Genomic DNA, 27,400 nt, shown 5'->3' with positions numbered 1-27,400 from the left:
CAAGTTATTTATTTACTAATTATTAACTTAATTACTATTACCAGTACAGTATATAATTTTTTATTTAGTTGTAAAAGATGACAAATTGTGCTAGGCTAGCTAAAGCTGTTGCTGCTAGCGAAAATAATAAGTGTTTGTGAATGTGATCAATACGAATCTTCTGGCATGGCAGCAACAAACATGTAAGTAAATAACTTGGACCATTAACTTATTTTACAGTTTGTTAAGTAACTTATGTAGTTTGGAATTTCAGGCATTAAGTTAGTTTTCAATAATTGTAAACGGAATATCTAAAATTGATTTGTAAATAATTTTGAATAAGAACAAGCTTTTCTAAGAAAGCAGAGGGTGAAGGAGTATGTTTTATCTATGGTGAAGCTGACGGTTAGTAGGCCTAAAGTTTACTTTTGTAGTATTACAGTTGAAAAGCGTTAGCCTAGCCTATTTGACATCAGTTACCCTACTAGGCCTAATGCATTCGCAGTGGCAATCCAGTCTGCAACATTTTCCAGAGCATTCCTGTTCATTCTGTTCATCTCCCTCCATTCCACACTCATTCCTTTCTGAGATTTCGTGAGATTAGCGTGGATATTGATTTTACTTGTGGTTGCCAAACATAACCTATTGTGAATGTTAATACCCATGTGATTACCACTAACCTTAGATGTTATAAATTGGTAAGTGTTATACTGTAACCATAACCATACCTTAACCTTAAGTATTTGTATATATTTAATCACACATTCGACACATACAATATACAGTAAACAATAAGCAAAGTTTTTAGGCTGGGCCTGGCATAATGCCAGTGTCAGGTTCAGCCTCCTCACTTGAGGATGGTAGTGCTGGATATACGAATAAAAGTAATCAAATAACAAACATGGAAACTGAAGCATCAGTTGCTTCAATAATAGTAACAAATACAAGTGCAGGCCTAGATGAGTTAGGTATTAAATATGACAATGAAATAGAAATAGGCATAGATAATGATCAAACCACACCAACTACTAGCAATACACACAAAAGGAAACTGAGTGATGAAACAAATGAATTATCTGATAATACTGATAAAAACCCAAGTAACAACTCGAAACGGGCTAACATAAGACGAATAAGGCTGTATTCGGATCACCACCAAGGTCCATTTGAAGTAATTATTCAGAGCAAAAGTGGTGATAAAATCAACCCATTTGCCATAGGAAAAATAATTAAAAACCACCACAATAAGATAGACTTCATTAAAAGATTCATTAAAAGATCCCCCTCCCTTTCGGGTTAGGTTAGGCCTGACGGACCCCTGGCCGAGAAGAGCATCTCAAATCCAAACCCTATATCCTTGAATATCCTCACCCTTAGAATTATCCTTCTTTAAAGTATACATACTAACTAAAACTCAAAAACAAAACAAAACATAAATGTCATTAGTGACTAACAAAAATCTATATGTTTGTTACAGATAAATGTGAAAAACTATTAACCCAGGCAACCACAAGACGATAAAAGGATACTAAATTCATAAGTTTGTGTACAATTGACTACATGGTGTTAAAATACCAAGTCAGCCAAAGGCATTAAGAAGAAAAAAAAAAAAACAAAAAAAACAAACATGTAAGTAAATAACTTGGACCATTAACTTATTTTACAGTTTGTTAAGTAACTTATGTAGTTTGGAATTTCAGGCATTAAGTTAGTTTTCAATAATTGTAAACGGAATATCTAAAATTGATTTGTAAATAATTTTGAATAAGAACAAGCTTTTCTAAGAAAGCAGAGGGTGAAGCTGACGGTTAGTAGGCTTAAAGTTTACTTTTGTAGTATTACAGTTGAAAAGCGTTAGCCTAGCCTATTTGACATCAGTTACCCTACTAGGCCTAATGCATTCGCAGTGGCAATTCAGTCTGCAACATTTTCCAGAGCATTCCTGTTCACCACGATCATATAACTTAATAAGCTAGGCCTAGTTTTGTTTTGTGTAATTTTTTGTCAATAAACTAGGTAAATTTTTAGGCCTAGGCTTAGGCCTAATGTTGAACTTATGTTAGATAACTTAGCGTCTTTTGCAATTGATTAACCCTAGCAGTGGCCAACCGTCGTATGGTGACGGTTTGACGTTGATGCTTAGAATGGCCAGCCGTCGTCTGGTGACGGTATGGGCCGAAATTTTTTTAACGGTAAAAAAAAACGGTTATAATCAACTCAGATGAGAATAATATATACCATTCGAAAGATCACATTCTGAACATTCGTTTTATTACATAAACAAACCCTGTAGCAGGTATATATAGGCTAACAATGTTACGATGATTAGAAATCAAATAAATTTTTGGCGCGGTACGACTTTGGCAGCCGACCCTTGGGAAGTGGCAAAACACGTCTTGTTTGGCATTACCCTGCTCGGGTAATTTTCGTCTTGGGATGTTGCGGGTGGTACCACTGGCATTGATTTTATCTTCATTGTGGTAGTGATTTTAGAACTAAATATTGATTGGACAACCGGTACGATTTTATGAAAACAGCTGTTTTCGAAATTTATAACAAATGGCCAACTGTCGTCAGGTGACTGTATGGAAAATACAAATTACATACAGTGTAAGTTATTATTAGGTAGCCTACTAGTCATATAATATGTCATTTTGAAAAGGAAGAAATGTAGCTTGTGATAGTGGCAGCCCTGCGCTCAGGGTTATTTTCGGTTTCTCTTACTAAGACGACGAAAGTGTGTCACTACTGTCAAGATCTCATACACAAAGTGCCTTGTATTCGCCATTGCCTGTTGTTGCTGGTGAGTTTTCGCTCTCGTTTTATCCGCGATTGATTACTAAATTCGTTATTATTTCGTATTTTTTTAGAAATGTGTAGGCCTATGTGTATATAACAGTAGGCCTAATCTTCATGTATTTTATTATGCATAAATATTTACTGAATAGTGTCAAATTGTGTTTTTAAAAGGTTTTGGTTGTATTTTGAGGTTTTCCGTTTATTTATATTAGGCTATTATGCCCCTAGCACGTAAAAACAAAAATTTTTACTCAACATGTTATAGGCTTACATTTTTATGTAGGTAATTGAATACACTACAAGATGTTTATGTTGGTTTGAAGTAAAAACATTTGGTACAAAAGTTTTATACTAAATACAGGGAGTGGGAGAAATATCTGACGGTTTTCAAGCAAGTACAGTCCGGCAGCCGAGTGGAGGAGGGTGGTGGGGAGCGGCTCATTCTCAAGGCCAAGTGACCCCATTTCAGTCGCCATGGAGCAGTGGACCGGTGTACATCGCGCGTTTGTTGTTGAGGCGTATTTTAAAAGTGGCGATTCTGTTGTTGATACGCAACCTAAGTTTCGTAGGCCTAGGCTTTTTAATGTGGCTCGTGGGGAACCTATCCCATCCCGAAACACCATCAAATTGTGGGTGGATACCTTTAGATTCACAGGATTAACTGCAAAAGGTAGGCCTACAGGCCGTCCAAGGTCAGTGAGAACGCCGGAGAACGTGGAGCGAGTGCGACAAGCTGTGCTAACGAGCCCGCATGGCCCGGCACGTAGACAAGCTGCTGCTCTTGGCATGTCTGATCGCTCTATTCGACGAATTTTGCACTCAGACCTTCACTTTTACCCATATAAAATAGGAATCGTTCAAAAACTTCAGCCTCACGACCTCGCTAATCGTCAAACATTTTCAGAGCAAATGATTGATTTGATGGATGACGAAAAAATTCTTGTAATGAGTGATGAGGCCCATTTTCACCTAGATGGCTATGTAAACAAACAGAATTTTAGGTAGGCTATTGGTCGAATAGTTGATCCTGTGGATCTAAGGGTATCCACCCACAATTTGATGGTGTTTGGGGATGGGATAGGCTCCCCGCGAACCACATTAAAATGCACGAAACTTACGTTGCGCATCAACCAACAGAATCGCCACTTTTAAAATACTCCTCAACGACAAACGCGCAATGTATACCGGTCCACTGCACCATGGCGACTGAAATGGGGTCACTTGGCCTTGAGAATGAGCCGCTCCCCACCACCCTCCTCCACTCGGCTGCCGGACTGTACTCGCTTGAAAACCGTCAGATATTTCTGCCGCTCCCTGTACTATGATTTTTTTTCTCACAAAATCGCTAAAATACAAAAACATTATTTTATTTATAAATACAAAATATTTTTACCATAAACTTTATGACTTTTTTGATTCCTTACTTCATTAGCTTTACAAACATGTATATATCATTATTAGTCCGGTAGGCTACACATATACCTATTATATAACTTTTTACAACACAAACTAACACTGTACAGCTTTCAATTTTTTCGGTTCTCTGTTTGTTATTATATTTTGCCCCAAAAACTTATAAAAAAAATATTTTCCTAACATGTTAGGCCTATATTTCTCTATGTACTTAGTGAATTAGATTGTCTACAAAATGTACCTATATAATGAATTTCCCATAAAAAATCCATAGAAAAAAAATACCAAGGCCGCTTTTGAAATTAAAAAAAAACTAAATTTTTTTTTCACTTTACCAAAAAAATACTTTATCTTAATCATTATTATATTATTATTTCTAGATTCTCCTGTTCTTTCCGAACAAAATGAATATGAGGTTGGCTAGGTTTACTTGTACGGTACGGTTGAATTTTTACGAATTTTCAAAAAGCCACTTGCTGTGATATTTATCATATATTTTTTTCTCAACTTTGTTTTGTTAATTTCAGAGTGTAGGTATAGGAGATAGTTGTGATGGTCGCATGTATTATTATGTAATCTTTTTTTGGCCATGTGTAGTATATAATTGCAATGTTAAATGTAAAATGGTGTTTGCTGTATACAAAATAAAATAAATAAATACCGTAAATAAAAGAGGTCTGCAATATCGCCCAAATGGGTTGGCCATTCCCCACTTCTAACATTGGCCACTGCTAGGGTTAACCTAGCTCAATGAGAAATGGCATCTGGGTCCAGTACCCATGAAGCTTAGTTTATTTTTTATTTATTTATTGCCAACGGATTTCACCAATTTACAATAAGAATTACAATATAGTGAGATACTCATCATGACTAAATACTAAAACTAAGTAACAATGCAAAACTGATGAACAATTGGCTACTACAATAGGGACACAAGCAAAATCTAAGACAGTAAAAAAAACTACTTGTACCTAGGAGTAACAAGACATAAATAAAACAAGACATACGGTAATTAAATAGTAAAAAGTTTAAGACTAAGAAATATATGTAGGCCTACATAACAGATACAAGTGAGATTAACATAGGAAATACAACAATAAATATAAATGACATAACTTATAGAGTGATAAATAATACTGTGGTAACAAGACAAAACAATAAAAAAACAGTACATGTGATGGACGTATGATAGAGCTAGGAACGATGATAAATAAATAATGCAGTGAAATGGGATACCTTATAATTACATAGACATTTAATACTGATATAAGGTGATATACTGATATAATTGTGTTGATGATAAGTGCGCTTCATCATGTCAAAGGTTAGGGGGCCTAAGTCCTGTAGGTAAATATCCTTTCATGTTAATTTCTGTTGGGACCATTGCTAGGCTAGGGGGTAGACTTCCGTATCTGTTAAGGCACAAACAACCGAATGAACATACTGATTATTCGATTGTTTAATTTGACATAACTTATCGTTGGGTTAGTTAGGTTAGGTTAACCTTACCTAACTAACCAAACCATATATCATATATACCGTAAGATATATCGATCAATATTTTCATTCGGTTGTGCAACAGATACGGAAGTGTACCCGGCTAGGGCCTAGGCCTAGTTTGCATTGCATCATAGCATGTCACTACATTTCAATTGATCATCATGATTGATACTTGAATGTAGTGAATGCTACGTTCAGGCTATTGGAGATGCATGGGGCCTGTATCTTGATCTTAAAGCCACGACCGTACATTATGACTAATTTCTTCTTAGTGTGGGTCTTAGAGAAAAGTAAACAATACCGGAATACCAGTCACTGTAAGCCTGCTGCACTCTCCAAAAATTGGTTTGACAGGAGAAGAATTGTTTTCTATTACGCTCCAAAGTTGTTCGGCTTAGTGACTTCTTGTCAAGTCTTGAAAGCTATTCTTCAGGCAGAAATTTAATAATTATTTTTATTGCTACAGTATAGTGTGTCATAGTTGTTTTGCTAATTTTTGTATCTGTGTATTGTTTTTTTGTAAGTTGTGTGATAGAAGTTGCTATAAATAATTAGTAGGTGTAGCCTACCCTACTGTAACTTATAGCTTGATCAATCATGGTACAGTAGAACCTCGCTAATTCGAACCTCGATAATTCAAAACCCTCTATAATTAGAATTGTTTGTCTGTTCCCCTCAGAAAACCTCTAAAATTTAAAAAATAATATACTGATAATTCAAAGTGATTTTTACGCTTAATGCAGCCTCTACAATTTGAATTTGTACATACTTGAAGCCTCTACAATTCAAATTTTGTTGCCATAATTCGAATTGTCACCTCCAAAATTTGAAGTCAACCTCTAGAATTCGAACTGCATTTCCGTAAGCCTCTGTAATTCGAATTTAGAACCAAAAATACGCCTGTTTAAACATGAGCTGATTCTCTTATTGATGTTCCCACAATGTGTTCATTAGTCTCCGTTCTCTCAAACTCTCTACACTTAAAACTGAGACCTCCTTAATTTGAAATTGATTTATTCTGACCTCTATAATTCAAACTCCCTATATTTAAATCTTCCTAGCCTATAATTCAAAATATATTATCTTTCCTCTGAAATTTAAATTAGCGAGGTTCTACTGTATACAATTTTTATTTTATCTACATAAAGCAGTTAATTTATGTTTATGCTCACCAAAATTTTACTTTTTTCAGGCTCAGAAAGATGTCAACAAAAAATAAGTTGGCTGTTTCCCACAAAGAAAGTGAAAATTGAAGTTGGCACAGACTTTTTTCTACTAGAGAGTTCTTAGATAAACATCCTGGCACAGTCAGGGGAATCACTACACAAGCAAGCAAAACGACCACTTCTGTGCCAATCAACAATGGCAGGATCAGACGATCTGAGGGTAACTTTAATTTGTAGAATTAGTTTTGTAGAAACTAAAAACAAGATAAAAATCTAACTAGTCTGTAGAATTGATTTGAGTACCGTATTGAATCAAATTGAGTTTATTTCCACAAGAATGGAACAAATTGTAGGCCTACTATACTATTTTACTACTATTTTATACTATTTAATTTTCTTTTATTCAACTACTTAGTAAAAACTTACATCTAAAAAGAAGGCAATTTTCAAAAAAATTAAATAAACCTAAGTTGCAATTGGTGGCCTAAATGATCAAACAAAAACAGATATTTTAAGTAGGTTTATCAACTTGCTACACAATTTTGGTTTCTTTTATCTTAGATATACTAGGCCTATGATAATTTTAATTTTCCTCAATTCTGTATTTTACGTCCTTAATTTGGCAGACACATCTTCAACATGCTGCATTTGATGTAGGCCTAGTCCTATTGCCTATTCTTACAGTGTATGAATATAGTAGAGTCATGCTATTTCTAACCTCATTAAAAATTCCCTTATTCGGAATCAAAGTATGGAGATTATTCAATCAGTTAAATGAGTTGGTATGAAGCTAGCGATGCCACTCCTAATTTCGCCGAAGCTAGCAATCTTGCCAAAGTTAGAAAAAAACGATGTCTTATTGGCAATGTTAGCAATCACGTTGAGACCATAAGGTTCGACTGATGATTTTGTGGACGTCAGCATGGCTATTGATATCGCTTTGAGCGCTAAAGATTTTGCCTTACATTTCTTAGAGACAAGAGATGATGTCGCCAATGGCAGTGTAGCAAAACTCTACTGTATTAAATTCTTCTTTCACAAAATTTATTTGTCTGTAAGTTATCTTTTTTGCTTTTAATAATTGGTTAAATATTCTTGAAATGAATGTAATAGGTGTTCTGCAAAATTTGGTGTCATAGGTTTTATTTGTATGTCTGGATATTCTCATTGAAACCAATTTTAAAACTTCTCTACACCTGTCTAATACAATGATTGCCACTTAGGCTTAGTTGTTTTTTCTTTTACACATAAAGTGAAGGATAAAAATAATAAATTAGATGCCTAGTATAGCTTTTTTACTGACTAAGACCAGCTGTTTCTTAAACCAAGATCAGTTATAGAAAGCCCGATGACCAAGGACAGCTGGAATCAGTTTTGAACCAAGCTTCTGACCTTTTTTGGGATAAAACTGGCAACCTACTGATTTTTGTAAAGAACCTTACTATTCATTAATTCACAAAACTTATGATTATTCACTGTTCAATGTAGAAGAGCAATCCCTAGTGTTTTTTGTAATCGCCGGTGGATTATCCTAAGTTGGATTAATGAAGTTCTGCTGTATTTAGTAATACACGTATATGTTTAGCATTCTTTTTATTTATTTGACGTTTTAGTTTCAGTTTGTGTTCTACTTGTTTCAGTGGATACTTTTCCCTAGGCCTAGTAGACGAGGCCGAAGGTAAGAAGATCTAACAAACATTTTGGATAGCATGGGGGAATTATATTAACTTGGCCAAATTATTTTACCAATAGATCCCAAATGTAAAATCCACTGTCCTTTACAGAAGGTTTTCCTGTGAATCGTCCTGATGTACCATACTCCCACTTAGGGTGATTAAAACTCTACTATACACATCTTTTAAAAATATCCATTCAATTTTCAATCAATTGCCAACTCGCCATGAAATATTTTATGATGTAGAACACGTTCAACTTATACCTGTTCCAGCGTTTGTCCTTAATTTATCTCAGAGTTGTGAAGATTATGTAAAGATTTTTAACATGTATAACTGTTTAGCCCTAGGAGCAGTTGGTCTTGGTCTATTTTTTGTTAGTTCTAACAGTCTTTGCAAATTTGTTTACGCTGATTGTTGTCGCTTTTCAATACATTTCCTTACAATAGGCTACACATATTGTTAGGTTCGTGTTTCATTGGAATATCTAACCAGTTCCTTTTTCTCCTTCCCACACAATCAATTACAATAAACTTCTATTCACATTCGTTCACCAAAATGAATACTTTGCATTTTTATTCTCATTATTGTACACTAATTATTTTCAGCTACACCATCACATTCGCTACCGGCTGTCGTATAACTTGAGATACTCGAATGTCACCTGGTAGGGAATGTAGACAACAAGTAGGACGATCTGCATACACTTTGAAAATTTTGCATATGAAGTACATAGTTGAACATTCATGTATACATATTTTGAAGGTGTAGGCACTCAGTAGGCCTAGTGAACTGGTTTACAATGCTTATACATTTCATTGAGTCCGTGTACAATGTTGGGGGTGGACGGACGAGTGCAAGTGCGTTGCTGGTGTTGCAGAATATGCTGATGACGTTTAGGGTGTCCGAGCTGCAGATGCTCTTAGGATTTGCCGGCCGCAACAAATCCGGCCGCAAGAATGAGCTGCAGAACCGAGCGATGGGGCTGCTCAGTCTCAAATCTGCCCCGATTCAGATGAAGATAAGGGAACTGTACAAGTCCATCCAGTAAGTCTGCATGATTCAGAAACTTTTTGTTTTTCCGTTTTTGATGCAGACTATAGGCCTTTTTTCCTACACCCCTTTTAAATTCCCGAATTTGGCCAAGTTAATATAAGTTTTGGTTAAGTTTGCTTTTAGTGTAGTTTTACGTTAGATTTTTATTTATTTTATGCTGTATGTTTCTGCAATCAAAAAATTATTTATCGCTATCAGTAAACTTTGGATTTTTCTCATTTTATTTGGTTGTTTGCCCCAGAATTTGAGTATAAGTTGCCATAATCAATTCTTGGACAAGTTACTTCGATCTGAGGTAACTAAAATTAACTGACTAGTTAATGTAGAGCAAAGTTTCTAATTTTAGCGACCTAGAGTTTATTTATGACTTGAAAATTAATTAAACATTCTCAATCCAAAATGTAATGTTTTTGTGAACGATAAAGATATAGGCTAATGTTGAAGTCCAAGTTGTTTTTAGCCAAGAATTGATGATGGTTCCGTTGTAAAATTTTTTACATTTCCATGTAACAATTTTGTCAGTAAAATACAATTTGAATGACGTGAAAAGATTGAAATATTTATTTATTTTTATGATGCATACAGAACAAATATTTCTTGAAGCTCTGCATGTTTTAATTGCCCTTAATATTCAAGTGTGATATAATATGATCTAGAAAAGGCACACTTTTAGATATGATCTTTTATCCACTAGTAGCTCTTTAGTTTTAGAAATAACTGAAGTCATTGTTGAGTTTTCTCTTCGGCTCCACGTAAAAGTTTACCTGTTGTGTGCTGTTGCGATTAGAATTTATTTCACTTTTCAAATTTTATGCAGCCAGCTATGTTTTATGTTTATTTGTTCTATATCATTCGCTGAAATAGTTTACCAAAACATGACTTGTGAATGAAAACTGTAGGTATTAACTTTCCTATGTTTGTTTAAAATACCCAACTTTTCTATTCAGTAGTCGATTAAAAGGAAAGCAAACAAAAGATATGACTAATAACACTAGAAACACTTATACACACACACACACACACACACACACACACACACACACCAACACTTATACTGTACTGTTGACTCACAAGACAGTAAATTTATATAACAGATAATAAATGGTGATAAATTTCGATTGGACACTCCAATCATCATCAGACCCAAGAGAATGACAAGAACCTTTAACTTAAATTTCAATTAATTTATTTACTCAAAACCAGTTTACAATTTAATTTAGTACGAGCATTTTTGTAAATACAAGATGACAGGTGTACCTTGATCGCGTCCTTACGTATATCCCATTCTTTTGGCCACCAGAAGTACCAGCCAAGAAGTATGGTAAAACTGGAGTCAAAATTTACTTGGTCCTTAGCTTCATTAAAGTGTTTTTTTTTACTCCAATATCCTCAGTTTTTTTAAATAAACGCTAACCGCTATACTCTTAAGGTCCATTTCCTATCCTGGGACTGTTACGACTCTAGTCGCGCGGCTGAAAAAATTGACTGCTTTAATAGAAAGTAAATGCAACCGTTTCCTATCGCGTGGCTGTAACGAATTTATAGTTTTTACATACAAATTTTGAGGTGTGTACCTTCATAGATGATTCAAAGTTGATGGAACTGGTTCGTCATCATCCATACGTTCACCCCCAATACTTGAAGAAGATGTCTCTGAATAAGAATACTCTGAAACCCCTCTTGTCACCGTACCATGAACAATGGATTAGGTTGTTCATTGTTTTTTACCATGCACATTAATAATTCCTTTTCCTCCTTTTCTCCAAGTAATATATTCACTGCCAACTGTGCTTATTCCATGACGGTCAGTAGTGCAATTTCACTAGTCACTAGTCGTGGGAGTTGTAGGAGTTGCGGCATAGGAATTGAGACAAGCATCTCCAGCCGTACGGCTCTAGACGCGCGGCTAGAGTCGTAACAGTCGCAGGATAGGAAATGGACCTTTACGTTTCCATAACATTGTCGGTTAGAATAAAATAACACAGAATAGAGTACGATCAGTTGTTGCCAAAAACCCACAAGCAAGTGCAAGTGAGTGAAAATGGTGCCCACAGCCATAGCAGATCTTTTCTTGAATAATCGCTTGCTGAACTTGTAGGACGCAATTAAGTTTACACTATTTTGTATCTTTCTACATTTTGGATGACCGGGCTTCGGATAATTGACGCTGTACAGTAAATGTTTTGTGGCAGGCAAGGAGTGGTGGCCGGGGAAGGTGTAGGCGCCACATCACCCTCGGCGGCCCAGGCTGCTCAGATGATGCAGCACCAGCAGATGGTGCAGAAGAACAACATGATGAGCTGTGCACCCAACTCGGCGCCGGCCGGCTATCCCCAACAGTACCAAGCTCAGCAGGTGTGGTATACCGGTGTTGATTTTATACAACCCTAAATTTAACGTCTAATGTGTTTTAACAACATCAAACAAATTGTCTAACTGTTTGTAGGCTATTGTTGCGGTTGTTAAACCCATGTCAGTTATTTTTCATTATACAGGGTGATTTTTCTAAGACAACTTTATAATGAAAAGAGATATCTTAATCAAATTTGACATATCATTACTGGTAAAAGTAAGCTACTTCTTTGAGTACATGAGGATTTGAAAAAATATTTTGGGATGGTAAATACTGTTAGTACTGTTAATACTGTTCTATGAAATGGCGACCATACAAAGTAGACGTATTTTAAGCCAAGTATGAATGGAGATGAGTGTAGGATGAGTGGTGTGATCTTGTAGTCTTGTTAGTGACTAAGGCCGACATTCCTTAGACACAGCTGTTAATTAATAGCCCATACAGCTAATGGCAACTACCTACAGTTTATAGTAGCAATAGCTCTACAACAAATAGCTCTTCAGCAGCTGTTTGAAATCATACAAGTTGGCCGCCAGCCTCCAAGGACTCTTAAAGCTTCTTTTTGAAAAGATCTAGTAAAAAATCATTGTATGTTTTGTGGCATTTTATTGCGTAAGAGTGAAAATTTAAAAACGTACGTTTTCAGGAAAAGCACTTTGCAAATTTTTTTCCCCTTTTTTCAAAACTTTTATTATTATTTTTATTTTATTAACATTTGAAGTTTTATAAAATGTCCATGGTAACGCAATATCTTTGGTATTTTTTTTTTAAAGAGCATCTTTAGTGGAAAAACACAAAATCCTGTCACGACCATAACAGACGTTTAAATGAATATTAAAAATAGTTAATATTATTTTTATAACTATGTTTCGCTATAAACTAATTTACTTTTATGACCATTATACAATAAAAAGGTTACTGAGCTTTTGGTATATTTGGTCTTTCTAGAAAAAAATAAAAAACTCAAAAAATTGAAAAAAAGCCAATAAAATTGTTTTAAGTTTGTATAACTTCGAAAAGACTTACCTGAGACCCGAAAAATCGTTATGTTTGTATAGAGGTGTGCTTCTATTGTGTATAAAACATTGAAATATGACGATATTTTAATTTTTGAAATTTGTATGATAGAAATCATAAACGTGATGGTCAGGGACAAGCGGTACGGTCGTGAATTTTCTGAAATAATCTAAATCTTTCTAAACAATACTTCAATTATACTGTTAGTTATAATAAAAATAAGTGTTTAAATTGAACTAAACTGTTCAAATTACAATTATATTAAAGTTTTTGTCACGACCAAACACACTATAATCCACAAAGCTGGATTGGTCGTGAAAAAACCCGCGATGGTTGTGAAACTTTGGTCGTGAAATTACGTGTTATTTGGCTCTGTTCTGGCGGTAGCCCTGCACCTCATGTTTGAGGATACAAAGTGGACTTCTAGGTTAACCCATTGGCCTACGCATATTATAGGCCCTGTTGAACCCTTGGAAATCCTATTAATTTCTAGGACTTTGCAGGCTTTTGCATTAACACTTATATCTCTCTTATTTTGCATCAGAATTCTTTCAAACTTTGGAAACATGTCAAGCTAATATCAAAATATAAAAATTAGATTTTTTTAAATTTTTTTTTTAAAATTTAATTATAATTAATTAATTAATTAATTAATTAATTAGTAATTAAATCATCAATTTATTTTTTTTTATTTTTTTTTTATTTTTTTATCATTTAGTATTTAGTTACAAATAAGAATTTGTTTTGTTATAATTTTACATAAGATAAATAAGTCCTCAAAAAATTAAATAGTAACAAGACGTTATGGACTTAGCGCAGTCTGTAACTTAGGCTTCGGTTAGGCCTACCTAGACACCACATAGAAAAGATCACCTTAGAAGTTTACCATTTCAAAATAAGGATACTTATAATAATAGGCTAAATGCGGGCCTGGTAAAATAATAAATATAATAAAAATAATAAATGGAAAACACGTACCTTTATAATATTATCCAATATGTAGGCCTTCACTTCATAAATTTCATGTAAGTTAGGTCTCTTCACACTTCACAAACAATATACCTAACTAAATTTCTTTTGACTGGGCATGATTGCTTTTTACAACTACACTATATACACTATTTACACTTGTCCCTCAACTCTTAGTAGTTCACTAAGGTGTGGTATGCCTCAAAGCAGCCGTCGATGTGAAGCGGCATCACACACTTGCTGCACTGGATCCTCACTTCTCTTCTGAGCCCTTTTGAGGAACATACAAGGCACCTTTTAGTTGGCATCGGTTTGGAAGGTGTAGCTGGTATGGTCATTGGGAAATGAAGTCGTCCCTGGAGTCGCATTGGGTTACTTGTCGATGGTCTTCCAGGTGATGTCCTCGGTCGTAGCCGGATTGATTGAGTGATTTGTTCAGCCAGATTTGTTTTGTACTCAGAGAAGTGCTGCTTACTTTTGCCAGATAGCTTTTTGTAAACTACAAAAGAGTTGAACATAGAAACCTCAAAAAGGTAGAAAAAAATCTTCACATAACCCTTCACATACCTTCTCATCACTGGGTTGTAAGACAATACTTGGTCCTGGCGGTCAACTGCAAGCATGCCCTGATTGTATTCAATAATCTGCTTAGGTTTCATGATTGTAGTAGCAGGTTTGTCCCTTGTAGGCCTTGACATTTTCCCTGTTGACGTAAAGTCGATGTCAGAATGTTTGGAGCTAATCGTGTTCACAGCCTTCCGGTCCATCCACCTAACCACAAGGAGACCTTCCGCACTTCTACGCTGTGCTTCTCCTTTTTCCAAGGGCTCCTTCATATCACCTGGCATATTCTTTCTATTGGGTCTCACGGTACCAATTGCGTATGTGTTCCGTTCAAGCAGGTTCACAAACAATCTTGGTGATGAATACCAATTATCGATATGCATTATGTAGCCTTTATCTAAAAACGGCTCTGTGAGTTGCAAAACTATCTGTTCACTAACTAGTTGACCCTTGGGAAGACTCTTTTTGCCCGTATAAATTTCAAAGGCAGAGCAATAGCCTGTTGATGACTCACATAGTTTGTAAATTTTTATACCAAACCTAGCCCTCTTACTTCTGTTGAATTGTATGTAAGAGAGTCTGCCTCTGAATTTCATCAAACTCTCGTCTACAGAGATATCTCTGTCCGGGGTGTAGTTTTGTAAAAACTTGTTTGACATGTAGTCAATTACAGGTCTGATTTTTTTCAGTTTATCAGTAGGCCGACTAGTTGCTTCATTTGAAAAATGAATAAAACGCATGATCATTTGAAATCTTCGAAACGGCATTATTTCAGAAAATATCTGAGTTTCAATTACTTTCCTTTTGCTCCAATAAGACTGCAAAGTTGGCTTTTTTACCACACTCATTAGAATAAATAAGGAAAAAAATGCCTTTATTTCATCAGTCTCACAGTCAAACCAATTAGAATCATCTTTTAGTTTTTTCCGGTTTGGATCTGCAAAACATTTTGCAGCATAATTATTTGTCTCTATGGCAATCCGCTCAAAGAAATCATCGCCTAGATACTCAGAAAAAACATCTAACTCTGAATCTAGGAGCTGCGATTGTGCAATATTTACTCCTACTTTGTCACCGTAAAATACAATATTTTTTGGCTCATTGGGAGCATCTTCCCACGCCATAGGCTCCTCTAAAAAACCAATTTCTCCACTTACCACCTTTTCAATAATTTCCTCAATAGAGTCCATTGGTATATTGCCATCTCCACGAACAACATTTTCAATGGTTTCAAGAACCAAATCCACCGGTAGATCGTCAGGTTCGTCAACAGCCTCTTCGTTTTCGTCAGATTCCGTCTCACTATCGTTCTCACTTTCATTCTCACTTTCAAACATTCGTTCATTGACATCTTCATTCGTTTCACTATCAATTTCACTCAACAAATAACTATCATCATCAATAAAACGATCTATTTCACTCGAACGTAAACAATCCCGACCCGCCATTCTGTAAACAAACACAGCAGAAAGCTGAGAGCAACAGGTTGCCAAGAAATCAATATTTACTCGCACTAAAAACAGGCCTACCAACCCGAAAACTGAAATACTAATTCATTTCAACTAAAAACAGGCCGTGGTAAAGCAGTTTGCCTGATTAGTGCTGCTATCTAGCATTGAAACGGACAACTACTTGGTGCGCGGTCGCTACTCGTCATTGTATTACTAGGGACCGCGGCGTCACGGCGGTTAGCGACCGTCGAAGTAGGCCAATGGGTTAATCTAGCAATTGAAATATCTTATAAACAAAAATTAACACCATGTCTACTTCATCGAATGACTACGTACGGTCATGGACACACCAAAATTACAAAAAACACAATCTTTCCTTTATTAATCTTGTAATTCCTCCTTTCAACTCGAAACGACCGGCACTACAATCCTGACGTACACCCCGAACTAGTCTCTAAAACCAACTGACTCCATCGACGCCAGGCTTGCCACTGTCGTGCTCCAAAGTTGAAAATTTTTCTCAAATGGTCGTGACGCCAAATCGAGGGACAGACTTATTTTGTCATGGTAGTCTTGGAATATGGAAGATTGTAATACAAATTGCAATGACAATAAAATTATAATATGCTCCTTTTTTGTAAGTTTAATAACCATTGATGACATAGAAATATGGCTTTATATATTTCGGCATGAATAATTAGTCTAAAAACAGCGTGAAAGTTGAAAAATGTACCCTAGGGACACGTCATGGTCGTGAATTTCGAGACTTTAAAATTACGTAAAAAATACCTAGAACCTATTTAAAACCAAATAAATGTGTGTAACATGTTGCCCCCGTCCCAAAAAATATTAAAACACATAATAATAAACTACAAATCCAGTATCTACGAAGTAAAAGGCCAGGGACATGAAAACGTACGTTTTTAAATTTTCACTCATAAATATCAGCCTCAGGACTCCTTCTGAGTTCAAGCTAATGGAACTTAATTTTTGGAGTTAAGCTAGTTGAATTCTGTCCCTTCTAATAAAAGCCTAGCCTAATACAAGGAATAAGTAGGCCAGTAGCCATAATGTATGAATAGGTAACAATTATGTATTTATGTAACAAGTTTTAGAACATGTTATTAAAACTATATATATATTTTTTCTCAATGTTACGTAGAGCAAAAGGGATTAGGTTTGTAGGTTTTTTGTGATGAAATCAGACTTACTTGAATGGGAAGGAGTCTAAAACTGGCACCATAAACACAAAACTTTACACTATAAACATAAAATATTAGAATATTCATTGTCACTGACAGAATTTTCAACAAAGGAAGAGAGAGTTTTTTTTTTAGACCTAATGGGTGTGAAATACTTATTAATAGTTTTCCAACAGATCCAATTTTAAAATGTTGAATTTTGCTGTGCAGGCTCGAGCGTCGGCTATGTACGGAGGGTACTACCAGAACAAGGCGCACACACCACCGATTGTAGACCCGCTGAGTGCAGTGAGAGGAACCATGCCCAACGCTCTGCCAGTACACCCAGACGTACAACTCAAGCGGCTGCCGTTCTACGACCACATCGCGGAACTGTTCAAACCTTCTACGCTCAGTGAGTGTCACGTCTGTGGTTATGTTAAACCATGACTTTGAAATGTTGAAGTAGACATCTATATATACCAGCTGTTACTGTTTTGTTTAGAGAAAATGGTTGAATAATCCACTCTCAGAGTGCGCTTCTGTGGGAATTTTTTCTCCGTAGGTTTTTAATTTTTACAGTAGGCCTACTAATACAGTAGGTGAGACTAAAAAGAACGTATAGTTTGAAAACACAGTAGATCCTCAATTATCTAAAATTTAACAATTCTAATAGCTAACTTTACAACTCGCTAATAAAAATTTTTTTTTAAATACTACAGTATAGTAGACCCTCTATAATCCGGCACTGCACCACTTCAGTTATTTGTTTTTAATGGATGTGGTTTTCCGCAATCGCAAAATTCTGTAAAAGGAATTCTGCTTATCTCCCGCGTACGTGTAGACATCACATCGACTCCCTCGGTCCCAGAAACGTCATCGCAGTCTTGAGCGATTGCGTCATAATCATGAACATACATCTCCCACAGTCTTGTGGACATTATCGTTGTCTTCTGCGACCGGGGAAAAATTCTGATCATCTCCCGCGGCAGTGTAGACATTATCATCAACTAATGCAGTTACGGAAATGTCATCATCGTCATTTCGTCATGCACGATCGTGGTAATAGTGGTTTCCGATCCCATGATATTTGCAGACTTGTTTTGTGCATTGTAATTGTTAATATTGATGACAATTTTTATTAGCCTGGTAGTATCACGGTCCTATATCGGCAGATTACTGAGTCTATACTGTAACAAGAAAGTAATTATTGTTTTCCAAATGAAAATATTAAAAAAAAGTATTTAGGCCTATTACTACCTCATTTAACCGGGACTCGGATAATTGGGTGTGTACTGTAGTTAAAAAATGTATCGTCTCAATAAGTTTTTTTTTTTTTTTTACCAAGAGTTGCAGGGCATTGTCAGTGATAACTTTAGTAACCCATAATCCTTTGTAATCTGACAGGGTGTTGTTCTTATGGAGGATTTTAACACTTTTTATTTTATAGTGGCTGTAGGGAGTGCGAGAATGCAAGAGCAGTCGTTTGTGTTTCACCTCACTCCATCACAAGCCAATGAAATCGCTTACAATAGAGAAGTGACCGCTTCTAAGAGTGAATACACTGTACAGGTGGGTGATTTACTTACTTTTTATCATTCAAGGATATGCTGTCGAACCACGTCAGATTAAGAATACATGATTTTTTTGTTACTGTATCCCTAGGCTCTAGACCGGGATCACTTAGTGTTCAATGGAGTGAAGTAACAATAGGCTAATTCAAATTTACCACATTTGTGTAATTCAAATTTTGTTGATGTAGTATTAGGTTTATACATACATATGACATATATAAATTGTTACTTCACTCTATTGACAAGTATGAATAGAAAAATGCCGTAATGCTTCGATTTGAGTTGCATCGATTTTAATCAAAATTTTTTAACTTGAATTGTTGCTTCGGATCGAACATTTTTTATTGCTTCGCACACCCCTAATAATCATTTAGAATTTGATTTACTCTACAACTAGCCCAGATAAAGGAAGCAAGTAATTTTCGTCTAAGTGTTTAGAAATATGTTACATGAGTAAAACTGTTACATAAGCGGTTCTTTGATTATAATGTTTTATCAACTTTGAAGTTTATTTATGGGCATCATTAATTGACATAGTTTAATGTATTTGGTTTTGATTGGATTCAACAGTTTTCTTACTGATGAAAAGAGATGAAAAGCACAAATAAGCACATAACACTTAGCATTTTCGGAGCTTCCTCCTTCCACAGCCTACATAGAAATACTACTTCTGAAGAAGGAGCGGGCAGCTCAGAAAATTGTTTTTATGTGTTTATTTTTGCTTTTTACCCTATATAATTTTATAAGCAAGCCTGCTGTTAAATCTCTCATCTAAAGTCCTTAAAAACATATCCTAACAAAATGTAATCTTGACCAAAAACATATTGTTTTGGGGATTTCAGGTCCAAATGAGGTTTTGTCTCCTAGAAGTTTCTTGTGAACAAGAAGACTTCTTCCCTCCAGGAATCGTAGTCAAAGTGAACGGAAAGAACTGTCCTTTACCAGTAAGTCATAGTGTTTCATAATTCTGTATTGCTTGTTTGTTACATTTATCTTTTAAACCGTTTGAACCAGTAAGACTGCAACCAGAATGCAACGTTTAGATAGACTTGAGGTAGTTTTAGACTTTTTGAAAATAATAGAAGCAATTGTCATCATCATAGCCAAACCAACTTATACATCTACATCCTATAAAGAAAACTCTCTCTTCCTTAGTTGAAAATGCTGTCAGTGACAGTGAAATATTCAAAGGTTTTGTGTATTTAATCAATTATCAATTATCAATTCAGTGTAAAGTTTTGTATTTCCTGTGCCAGTTTGGACTCTTTCCCATTCAGGTAAGCCTGCTATCCTGTAAAAAAATCCTAAAACCCTAGGCCCTCGTGCTCTACGTTACACCCTCGACCTATACATCTTTTACTCTTACCGGAAAAATTACAAATACCTATAATAAAGCCCTTAAACACTGAATGGACTTGTTTTCGTCACAGCACTCTGTTTTAATAGACAACGCATGCTTGCACAGCTGTTCGTTCTTATTTTGTATTATTGTACGGTAATGAATCTTGTTGGATACCAGCTGGTTATAGTTTGGTCTAATTTTAGTTAATGTAAACCTCATATACTTCATAAACAAATAATTATCAACGTAAAAGAATTTACAATACATTAACTTACTACAATTAACTATTTTAAATTAACTACTAAGTAGTCTAATACTCTAATGGAAGTGAGTGGGTTATAGTTATAATAATGAAAAAACCATTAAGATAAGTTATGAGCTGTATTTGTCAGTCCTTCAGTCAGTGGAAAAATATATATCGGATTTTGAAGGATTTTTTATTGTTAGATTAGTTTGGGAGTACGGCAAAAATTATGGTAAGTCACTTGTCCAAAATTTGGTAACCATGCTTGTCTGGAAAACACTTATTTTCTGGACTTAAAACGCAATACCAATGCAGTCATGTCAGTGTGATTTTTCAATTTTTAAACCTTTTTACCAAATTACGTCATTTGAATTTGTGGAGGCCCTAGTTGTTTTTACTAGTCCTGTTGTGTTTGAATGATCCTAGTTCTCTTGTTATACTGTGATTTCAATTTATTGTAATTTTTGAAGACACTTGCAAATTACGGCTCTGTTGACAATGTCGCCCGTGTTTCAGAACCCCATTCCCACCAACCGGCCGGGCGTAGAGCCCAAGAGGCCACCTCGGCCTGTAAATATATCTCCCCTGGTGCGGATATCACCTACAGTGTCCAACCACATCAACGTGACGTGGGCCGCAGAGTACGGCCGGGGGTATGTGATCGCTCTCAACCTCGTACGCAAACTCACCTCCACGCAGCTTCTGCACAGACTCAAGACCAGAGGCGTACGACACGCAGACTACACGACGGGTCTCAGTAAGTGCCAAGCTGCATGTAGGAATTACGACACTCATAGTGAATATCAAATCAAAATGCCTTTATTCTTGAGCGTTTTTCAGTAAAATACTGGTTTCCAGAACAACTTACAATATGGAGATATGGAATAGTCAATTGATATAAAATGTGAAGATATGGTTGATGGTTCATGTAATACATGAATTGTATCAACAATGATAATTAAAACAACATTTGGACAATTTTGCAGCACTAAAAACTAGGGTAAATGTACATAATTTTTTTTTCTTCCTTGTAACAAGAATTGTAAATACAGTAGAGTCCCGCAAACTCGGCACTCGATAACCCGGCAGTCTGGATAACTCGACCATCACCTGGCTCAGAAAATTAGTGATTTTTTGAGTCCGAGTTAAACATGGACTCAAGCCAGCTCAAGTCAAATCATTCTCAGCTCGTACAAATGATTTGTTTTACTATATCTGATGACTTAATACTAACTTGTAATATAAATATAAATTAAAGAAGTAGTTAATAAGATTAAAAATTGTATTGTTCTTGTTCTTAACCCTAGTTCCTGATAACCCGGCATTTCACAAACTCGGCACCCTTCCAGTCCACATTACGCCGAGTTTGCGGGACTCTACTGTAATTTAAAAATCAAAATAACAAATTACTTTGCAGTATCCAAAAAGTAGATATTGAGTAGTTTTAGACTTTTTTTAAACATTTGATGGTACAGGGCAGTCATTTAATTTTAATTTTAATCCAGAGTTTTATTAATTAGTAGAAAGTTTCATGCCCGATTAGCTATGGTTGGGTGTGCAAGTCCGTTTCTTTATTATAACTATCAAAGGAAGGATGATTAGACAAATTTTATTCTATTATCTTGTTTAAGAAATAATTTTGTTTTCCAAGCTTCTGTTGTGTAAGTCTATTGAAATAATTGTTGTGTCTAAATTCCTCTTTGGTCGATTTATAAGTATTAAACGCCAAAACACGTAGGTTGTAGCATGACAGATGATACACATTCCTAAATGTTTTGCTGCAGTCAAGGAGAAGCTGCGGGACGACGCAGACAACGAGATAGCCACTACGAGTCTGCGCGTGTCCCTGATGTGTCCACTGGGCAAGATGAGGATGAGCATACCTTGCAGACCGACGACCTGTACACATCTGCAGTGCTTTGACGCTAACTTGTACCTGCAGATGAACGAGCGCAAACCTACCTGGACGTGTCCCGTGTGCGACAAGCCGGGACTGTTTGACAAACTAGTGATAGACGGGTGAGTGGAGAGTGTTGTAAGATGTGATGAGCGTTCTAGTGGTAGAGATCGAGGCTTCTGTCCCAGAGGTTCTGGGTTCAAATCCCGCCAATCACCATTGGCTTTTAGCATAAAGTAAAGTGTGTGAGCTCGAGTTTTGCATCCTATGTTGTTAAGGAACTTAAAATTGCTCTAGAACAGAGGGAGGTTATGTAGTGAAAACGTAGCTAGGAATGATCTCTGTGACTTGTTTATGAAAGTAAAAGTTTTTAGTGATCCATTTTATCAAATATTCAGTGCAGCCACAGTGGAAATGTCTATAATACGACTTATTTTACTAAGTCTCAACCTCTAGTAGTGTAGTGTGATTGATCCAGTATTTTCCACTTATTCTACCAGGGTGTACTGGTTTACTCGCACCCACAATGTAACCAATTTCAAAGTCTTAATTCTTACAAACTATAGGCAATGTGTAAGTTACGTATGTCTGCTGTTGTTAGATCAGTTATCCAGGAATGGTTTCTGCTAAGGTTTCCCGAAATATTGCCTTTATTGTATTGTTATCACGTGTGTGCCCAGGTATTTCCAAGAGGTGTTGAACAGTGCAAAGATCACTCCTGAAGCCAATGAGATACAGCTTCACCAAGACGGGACGTGGTCCATCTGTTTACCAAAGAAGGAGGACAAATCGGATGAACCTCCACCGGTAAGTGGTTTTAATCAGAAGCGTAATTAAAAGTATTACGGTTTGTCAGGAAGTAAAAGCTGTAGGATATGCTGTCCTTCAATTTTTGAAGCTATTTGGGCATTTATGTTAAACTTATTTAAAGAATTATTGGTGACTTTTCCCATCATGATGAGTAAAAACAAAGTTTGCACATTTTGGGATCTGAAATCTGATCGTGACCCTAGGTGAAAAAGGACCTTAGGTAACAAGATTATTTTACACACTAGCTTAAGCTGCAAAATCTCATGAGAAAAGCCACACTAGAACTGAAGAGTAGTCGGAACGAGAAAGTCGTGCTTGAGCCACTGCGATCCATCCTCTATTTGTACCATTTTTTTTCTTTTAAGATTTTTTTTTTCTTGTTTTGACTACCATCCTGTTAAGCTTAGTCCACACATGGAGACTGAGTCGAGTCTGTCAACGCTGTTTTGGATACATGTTTCCTATGTGTTTTGCATCCACACTAGCCAGCCAGTGTTTGATGGTAAGGTGACTGAGAAGGACGTAATTATAACCTGTGTGGGCTTCATACTTCTAAACGAGGTGGCTAATGAACGAAGAAAGAGACGATGGTGGACCCGCAAGTTTCTCTAGGAAGGATTGTAATAGTGTCAAAACCCACATGGTTTGTTGCTGGTATGTTGTAAACATATATTTCAAGGTGTAATTCCCATAACATAAAACATAAGGGAAACAAAAATCACTGTATTTTGTCTTCAGAAACACAGAAATTTGTCTGCCAACGGTCGGTAAACAGTCGGCCGACAGTAGGCTGACAGTCTGCCAACAATGTTTCCGGAGACAAATCGCCATGTGTGGACTAGGCTTTATCTGTGTGGGTTTTCTTATGCAATTTTCTTTTGAAACTTATTAGTCACATGATATTTTATTCATATAGCCAAATGTGTGTTTGTGATTATTGAAGTATTCCTGATGTTTATACAGGTAAAAAGCCGTGGAGGACCACCAGTTGTGGAGGCGACTGTGGAAATCGCAGATGATGGTAAGTAGGCGTACTTAGTGGTTCTTTTATCGAATATCCCATCGTTAGTTCAAATACTTGTCAAATGGTACCTTTTTTGTTAAAAAAATGAAGTACTGACGAAGACTTTTGGATACCTGAGTAGTTGTATGGACGAGCTGTCACAAAATTGCTTATAAAAAAACAAAGTTTTGTGAATTACTCCTGAGCTAATGAATAAAATTATATTTTCTACCTTATTTTTTGTTGCTGAGATAGACTTGACGTGAAAGATGCTACAGCTTACAATAAGTTTTCTTATCAGTTTTACTTGGTTTGACTCAAAAACTGGGGACAACTTTATTTGAATGGAATGTCTAATAGTCAAAGCTATTATCTAGAATCATATGCTTGACGTGAAAGATGCTACAGCTTACAATAAGTTTTCTTATCAGTTTTACTTGGTTTGACTCAAAAACTGGGGACAACTCTATGGGAATGGAATGTCTAATAGTCAAAGCTATTATCTAGAATCATATGCTTGACGTGAAAGATGCTACAGCTTACAATAAGTTTTCTTATCAGTTTTACTTGGTTTGACTCAAAAACTGGGGACAACTCTATGGGAATGGAATGTCTAATAGTCAAAGCTATTATCTAGAATCATATGCTTGACGTGAAAGATGCTACAGCTTACAATAAGTTTTCTTATCAGTTTTACTTGGTTTGACTCAAAAACTGGGGACAACTCTATGGGAATGGAATGTCTAATAGTCAAAGCTATTATCTAGAATCATATGGTTTTCACAATAACATTATTTTTTACCCCTGTGCATAAGTGAATGAGTAAAGATAGTTTGGATCCGTCCACTCAATTTACAAGTGTTGTTTACACAGACGTGGTGCCGGTAGACGAAGGGTCAGACGTCGAAGACAAGCCCAAAGTGAAAGCGTCGGCTGCTGAGGTCCCTAAGAAGCCCAATGTGAGCACCGTGGACCTGACGCTGAGTGACGATGATGATGATGATGTAGCCCCTACACCTATCATCAACAAGACAGACAGCAACAAATCTGCAGGTTAGAATTTCGTTTGTTACTGTCATGTTTGTACTGTCGTAGCTGCGGTCATGTTTCAGTAGTTTGTAGAATCCGTTTGTATGCGTAATTTTTTTTGTTTAACGTACTACCTTTACAAAAAAAGGAAAAACAAAAAAGAAACTCCAATCTCGAATCTCAAAATTGAAGCCCTAAACTTTTTTTATGTATACTGTAGTTATAAAAAAATGCAGATAATAGTAAAATGTTATTATACAGTCAGAACAAAAAAAAATATCATTTCAGCCATTACACAAATATTTCAAAATTTTTTTATTAATAACAAACACATTTAAATAAATGAAACTGTTGGCATTGAGATAAAAAACATGGATATGACATCTATCTACTTTAGACCCATAATAACATAATTTTTCATAAACAACAAACATTGAAATAAATTCCCAAGAAGAAAAAGGGACCATATTTTCTGTTGCATATAATAATATTTCAATATTGACCCCAACATTGTCAGTAGTTACAGTTTTAATTCTTGAATCTTGAAACTCATTGAGCAAATTTCAAAACTGAAACCTTTACTAAGTTTTGGTTTTGAGAATTGAGATTTGGTTTTGACACAACACAAAGATTTTTGAGATTACTGATTAGAGATTGACAGTTATTCGTAGTTCTGATGTAATCCTAAATGTTAAGAGTATACAGAATGAGAACTGTTTGTTATGTTGGTAGAAGTGAGCAGCAACACGTCCACGGCTGCCACGCCTGGCTATATCAGTCCTAACATTATCACACTGGATTCCCCCTCCCCTCCAGCTTCACCAGCTCCGCCACCCCCCACTCTGCAGCCACCGGCGCCTCCGGCAGCGACGTCCTCGGCGTACACCCCTCAGTTGCCCCCTTTCTTTGATCTGGACAATGAGGCATCTGGCGATTACCACGGGTTTTAGGTAAGAACTTGCAAAGTTATGTTAGTTTTGTTCAGGGTTAGGCTCTAGGCTAGGTTTTTGAATTGTAGAATAAATAGGGATGACAACTGTCTAACCTTAGACACTCCCTTGCCTAACCCAGTGTAAGCAAACGTGATGCAATAATACAAAACAAGACCTTTATCTGATGAAATGAAATGAAACGAAAATGATTTATTTAGTCAGGCAAAGTTAGGGCCACATGGCCCTCTCTTACACTTAACCTGTTGTGATGTGTGTTTTTATGAACAATTTTCTTGTCATTTCCTACAATTAAACAAGGCCTATACAACATATTTTCAGTATCAATGGAAATATCAAACTTAAGGAGCAAACATTGTGTCAATGTGTAAAAGTAAAGTTTTGTGTTCCCAGAGAGATTTATATAGGCTACATTAGCATCAGATAAAATGTTGTTTCAATAGTAAAAATAATATTTTAAAGGACATGGGGCACCGAAATAATCACTGATCAAAATTTAGAGTTGACCTACTCATTTAGAAAATGTACTTCCAATCACAACCGAATTCTGAAGTATTTAAACATCAGTTTTTCAAAATGTCCATCACCGTTTTTATGTATTATGATTATGTAATGTTGATAACAGAGACAAGATTTTTCTTTATTACAAAATTTTCTTACTGAATTTTTGAAACTAATTAATTACTTGTTGATTAAAAGTATTTCATATGAATTGAAGTGCTTTGCCCCTGATTCACCTAACCCCTTAACACCTTCCCTAGAGCTTAAATAATATTAACATAATATAAATTTAATTAGTTTTATAATCATGAAATGTTTCTGTTACAGGTAGAAGTGGACAACTGAACATTTAGATAAGGATACCGAGGTGACATTTACCAAATAATCAACATTGCCAATATGTGTTCCCAATGATCACTTTCTCGAGGCTCCCGGAGCAGGTCTCCAAGTCTATGTCAAATCATGAACAAACCACAATGTTATTCTGATGTGTTGTGACATATTCTCATGTAAGATTTAAATTTGATAATTTTAAGTTCCAACTTGGATACAGAAATAAAAGGAAAATATTTAAACACTTTCCCTTTTGTTATATTAGTAGTATTTTCTTAGTATAAAATACAACTATTATTACTTCTTGGCAAAAGCTATAAGTTCCAGTCGTCTTTTTAGTTGCATTAGAATAATAAAACTGGCTCTTCTTTTGCATTGTCTTTAGTTACGTCTTAAATTTTGAATTTTATTGTCAAGAAAATTATTTATTTAGAGGTGATTGGATTTCATTTTGAAATTGTCACGAAGAAATAGAGTTTTGCACATCATTTGGCTAAGTTGATTGCTATTATAGCAAACTTTAACTATTTGTGTGTACAGTGTACAGTAAGTTAAGTTAAATTTAGATTTTGTAAACAAGATTCCTTATAATAAAA

The 27,400-nt window shown here is 35.7% G+C and overlaps 1 protein-coding gene across 4 annotated transcripts; it reads left to right on the top strand.

Moving 5' to 3' along the window:
* LOC128996882 (E3 SUMO-protein ligase PIAS2-like) lies at nt 1-27,400 on the top strand. Of its 4 annotated transcripts, none has more exons than XM_054422406.1 (15): nt 1-182; nt 1,457-1,608; nt 6,884-7,077; nt 9,411-9,577; nt 11,779-11,941; nt 17,353-17,536; nt 18,572-18,693; nt 19,538-19,639; nt 20,798-21,038; nt 22,066-22,300; nt 22,859-22,985; nt 23,952-24,009; nt 24,865-25,044; nt 25,753-25,970; nt 26,799-27,400. In XM_054422406.1, exons 3-14 carry the CDS (start codon nt 7,054-7,056, stop codon nt 25,968-25,970), a joined length of 1,821 nt encoding a protein of 606 aa, XP_054278381.1. In that variant the 5' UTR covers nt 1-182; nt 1,457-1,608; nt 6,884-7,053; the 3' UTR covers nt 26,799-27,400. The 4 variants fall into 4 exon arrangements, with proteins under 4 accessions (XP_054278381.1, XP_054278383.1, XP_054278384.1 ...); XM_054422409.1 differs by lacking the exon at nt 9,411-9,577 and adding an exon at nt 8,498-8,535 and having other exon boundaries at nt 2-182; nt 26,799-27,399; XM_054422407.1 differs by lacking the exon at nt 1-182 and adding an exon at nt 554-677.

The sequence above is a fragment of the Macrosteles quadrilineatus genome, unplaced genomic scaffold (assembly GCF_028750875.1).
Source record: "Macrosteles quadrilineatus isolate MER2022 unplaced genomic scaffold, UCM_ALF_1.0 Scaffold_6__1_contigs__length_79288215, whole genome shotgun sequence".
Lineage (NCBI taxonomy): Eukaryota > Metazoa > Arthropoda > Insecta > Hemiptera > Cicadellidae > Macrosteles > Macrosteles quadrilineatus.
The sequence above is the reverse complement of the archived record's forward strand: the minus strand, read 5'-3'. Positions and strand labels throughout refer to the sequence as shown.

Coding starts and splice junctions, on each gene's coding strand:
- LOC128996882 (XM_054422408.1), top strand. CDS start 7,054: ATGGCAGGATCAGACGATCTGAGG. Junction 22,986..23,951: donor AATCGGATGAACCTCCACCG/GTAAGTGGTTTT, acceptor ATGTTTATACAG/GTAAAAAGCCGTGGAGGACC. Junction 25,045..25,752: donor AGACAGCAACAAATCTGCAG/GTTAGAATTTCG, acceptor TTATGTTGGTAG/AAGTGAGCAGCAACACGTCC.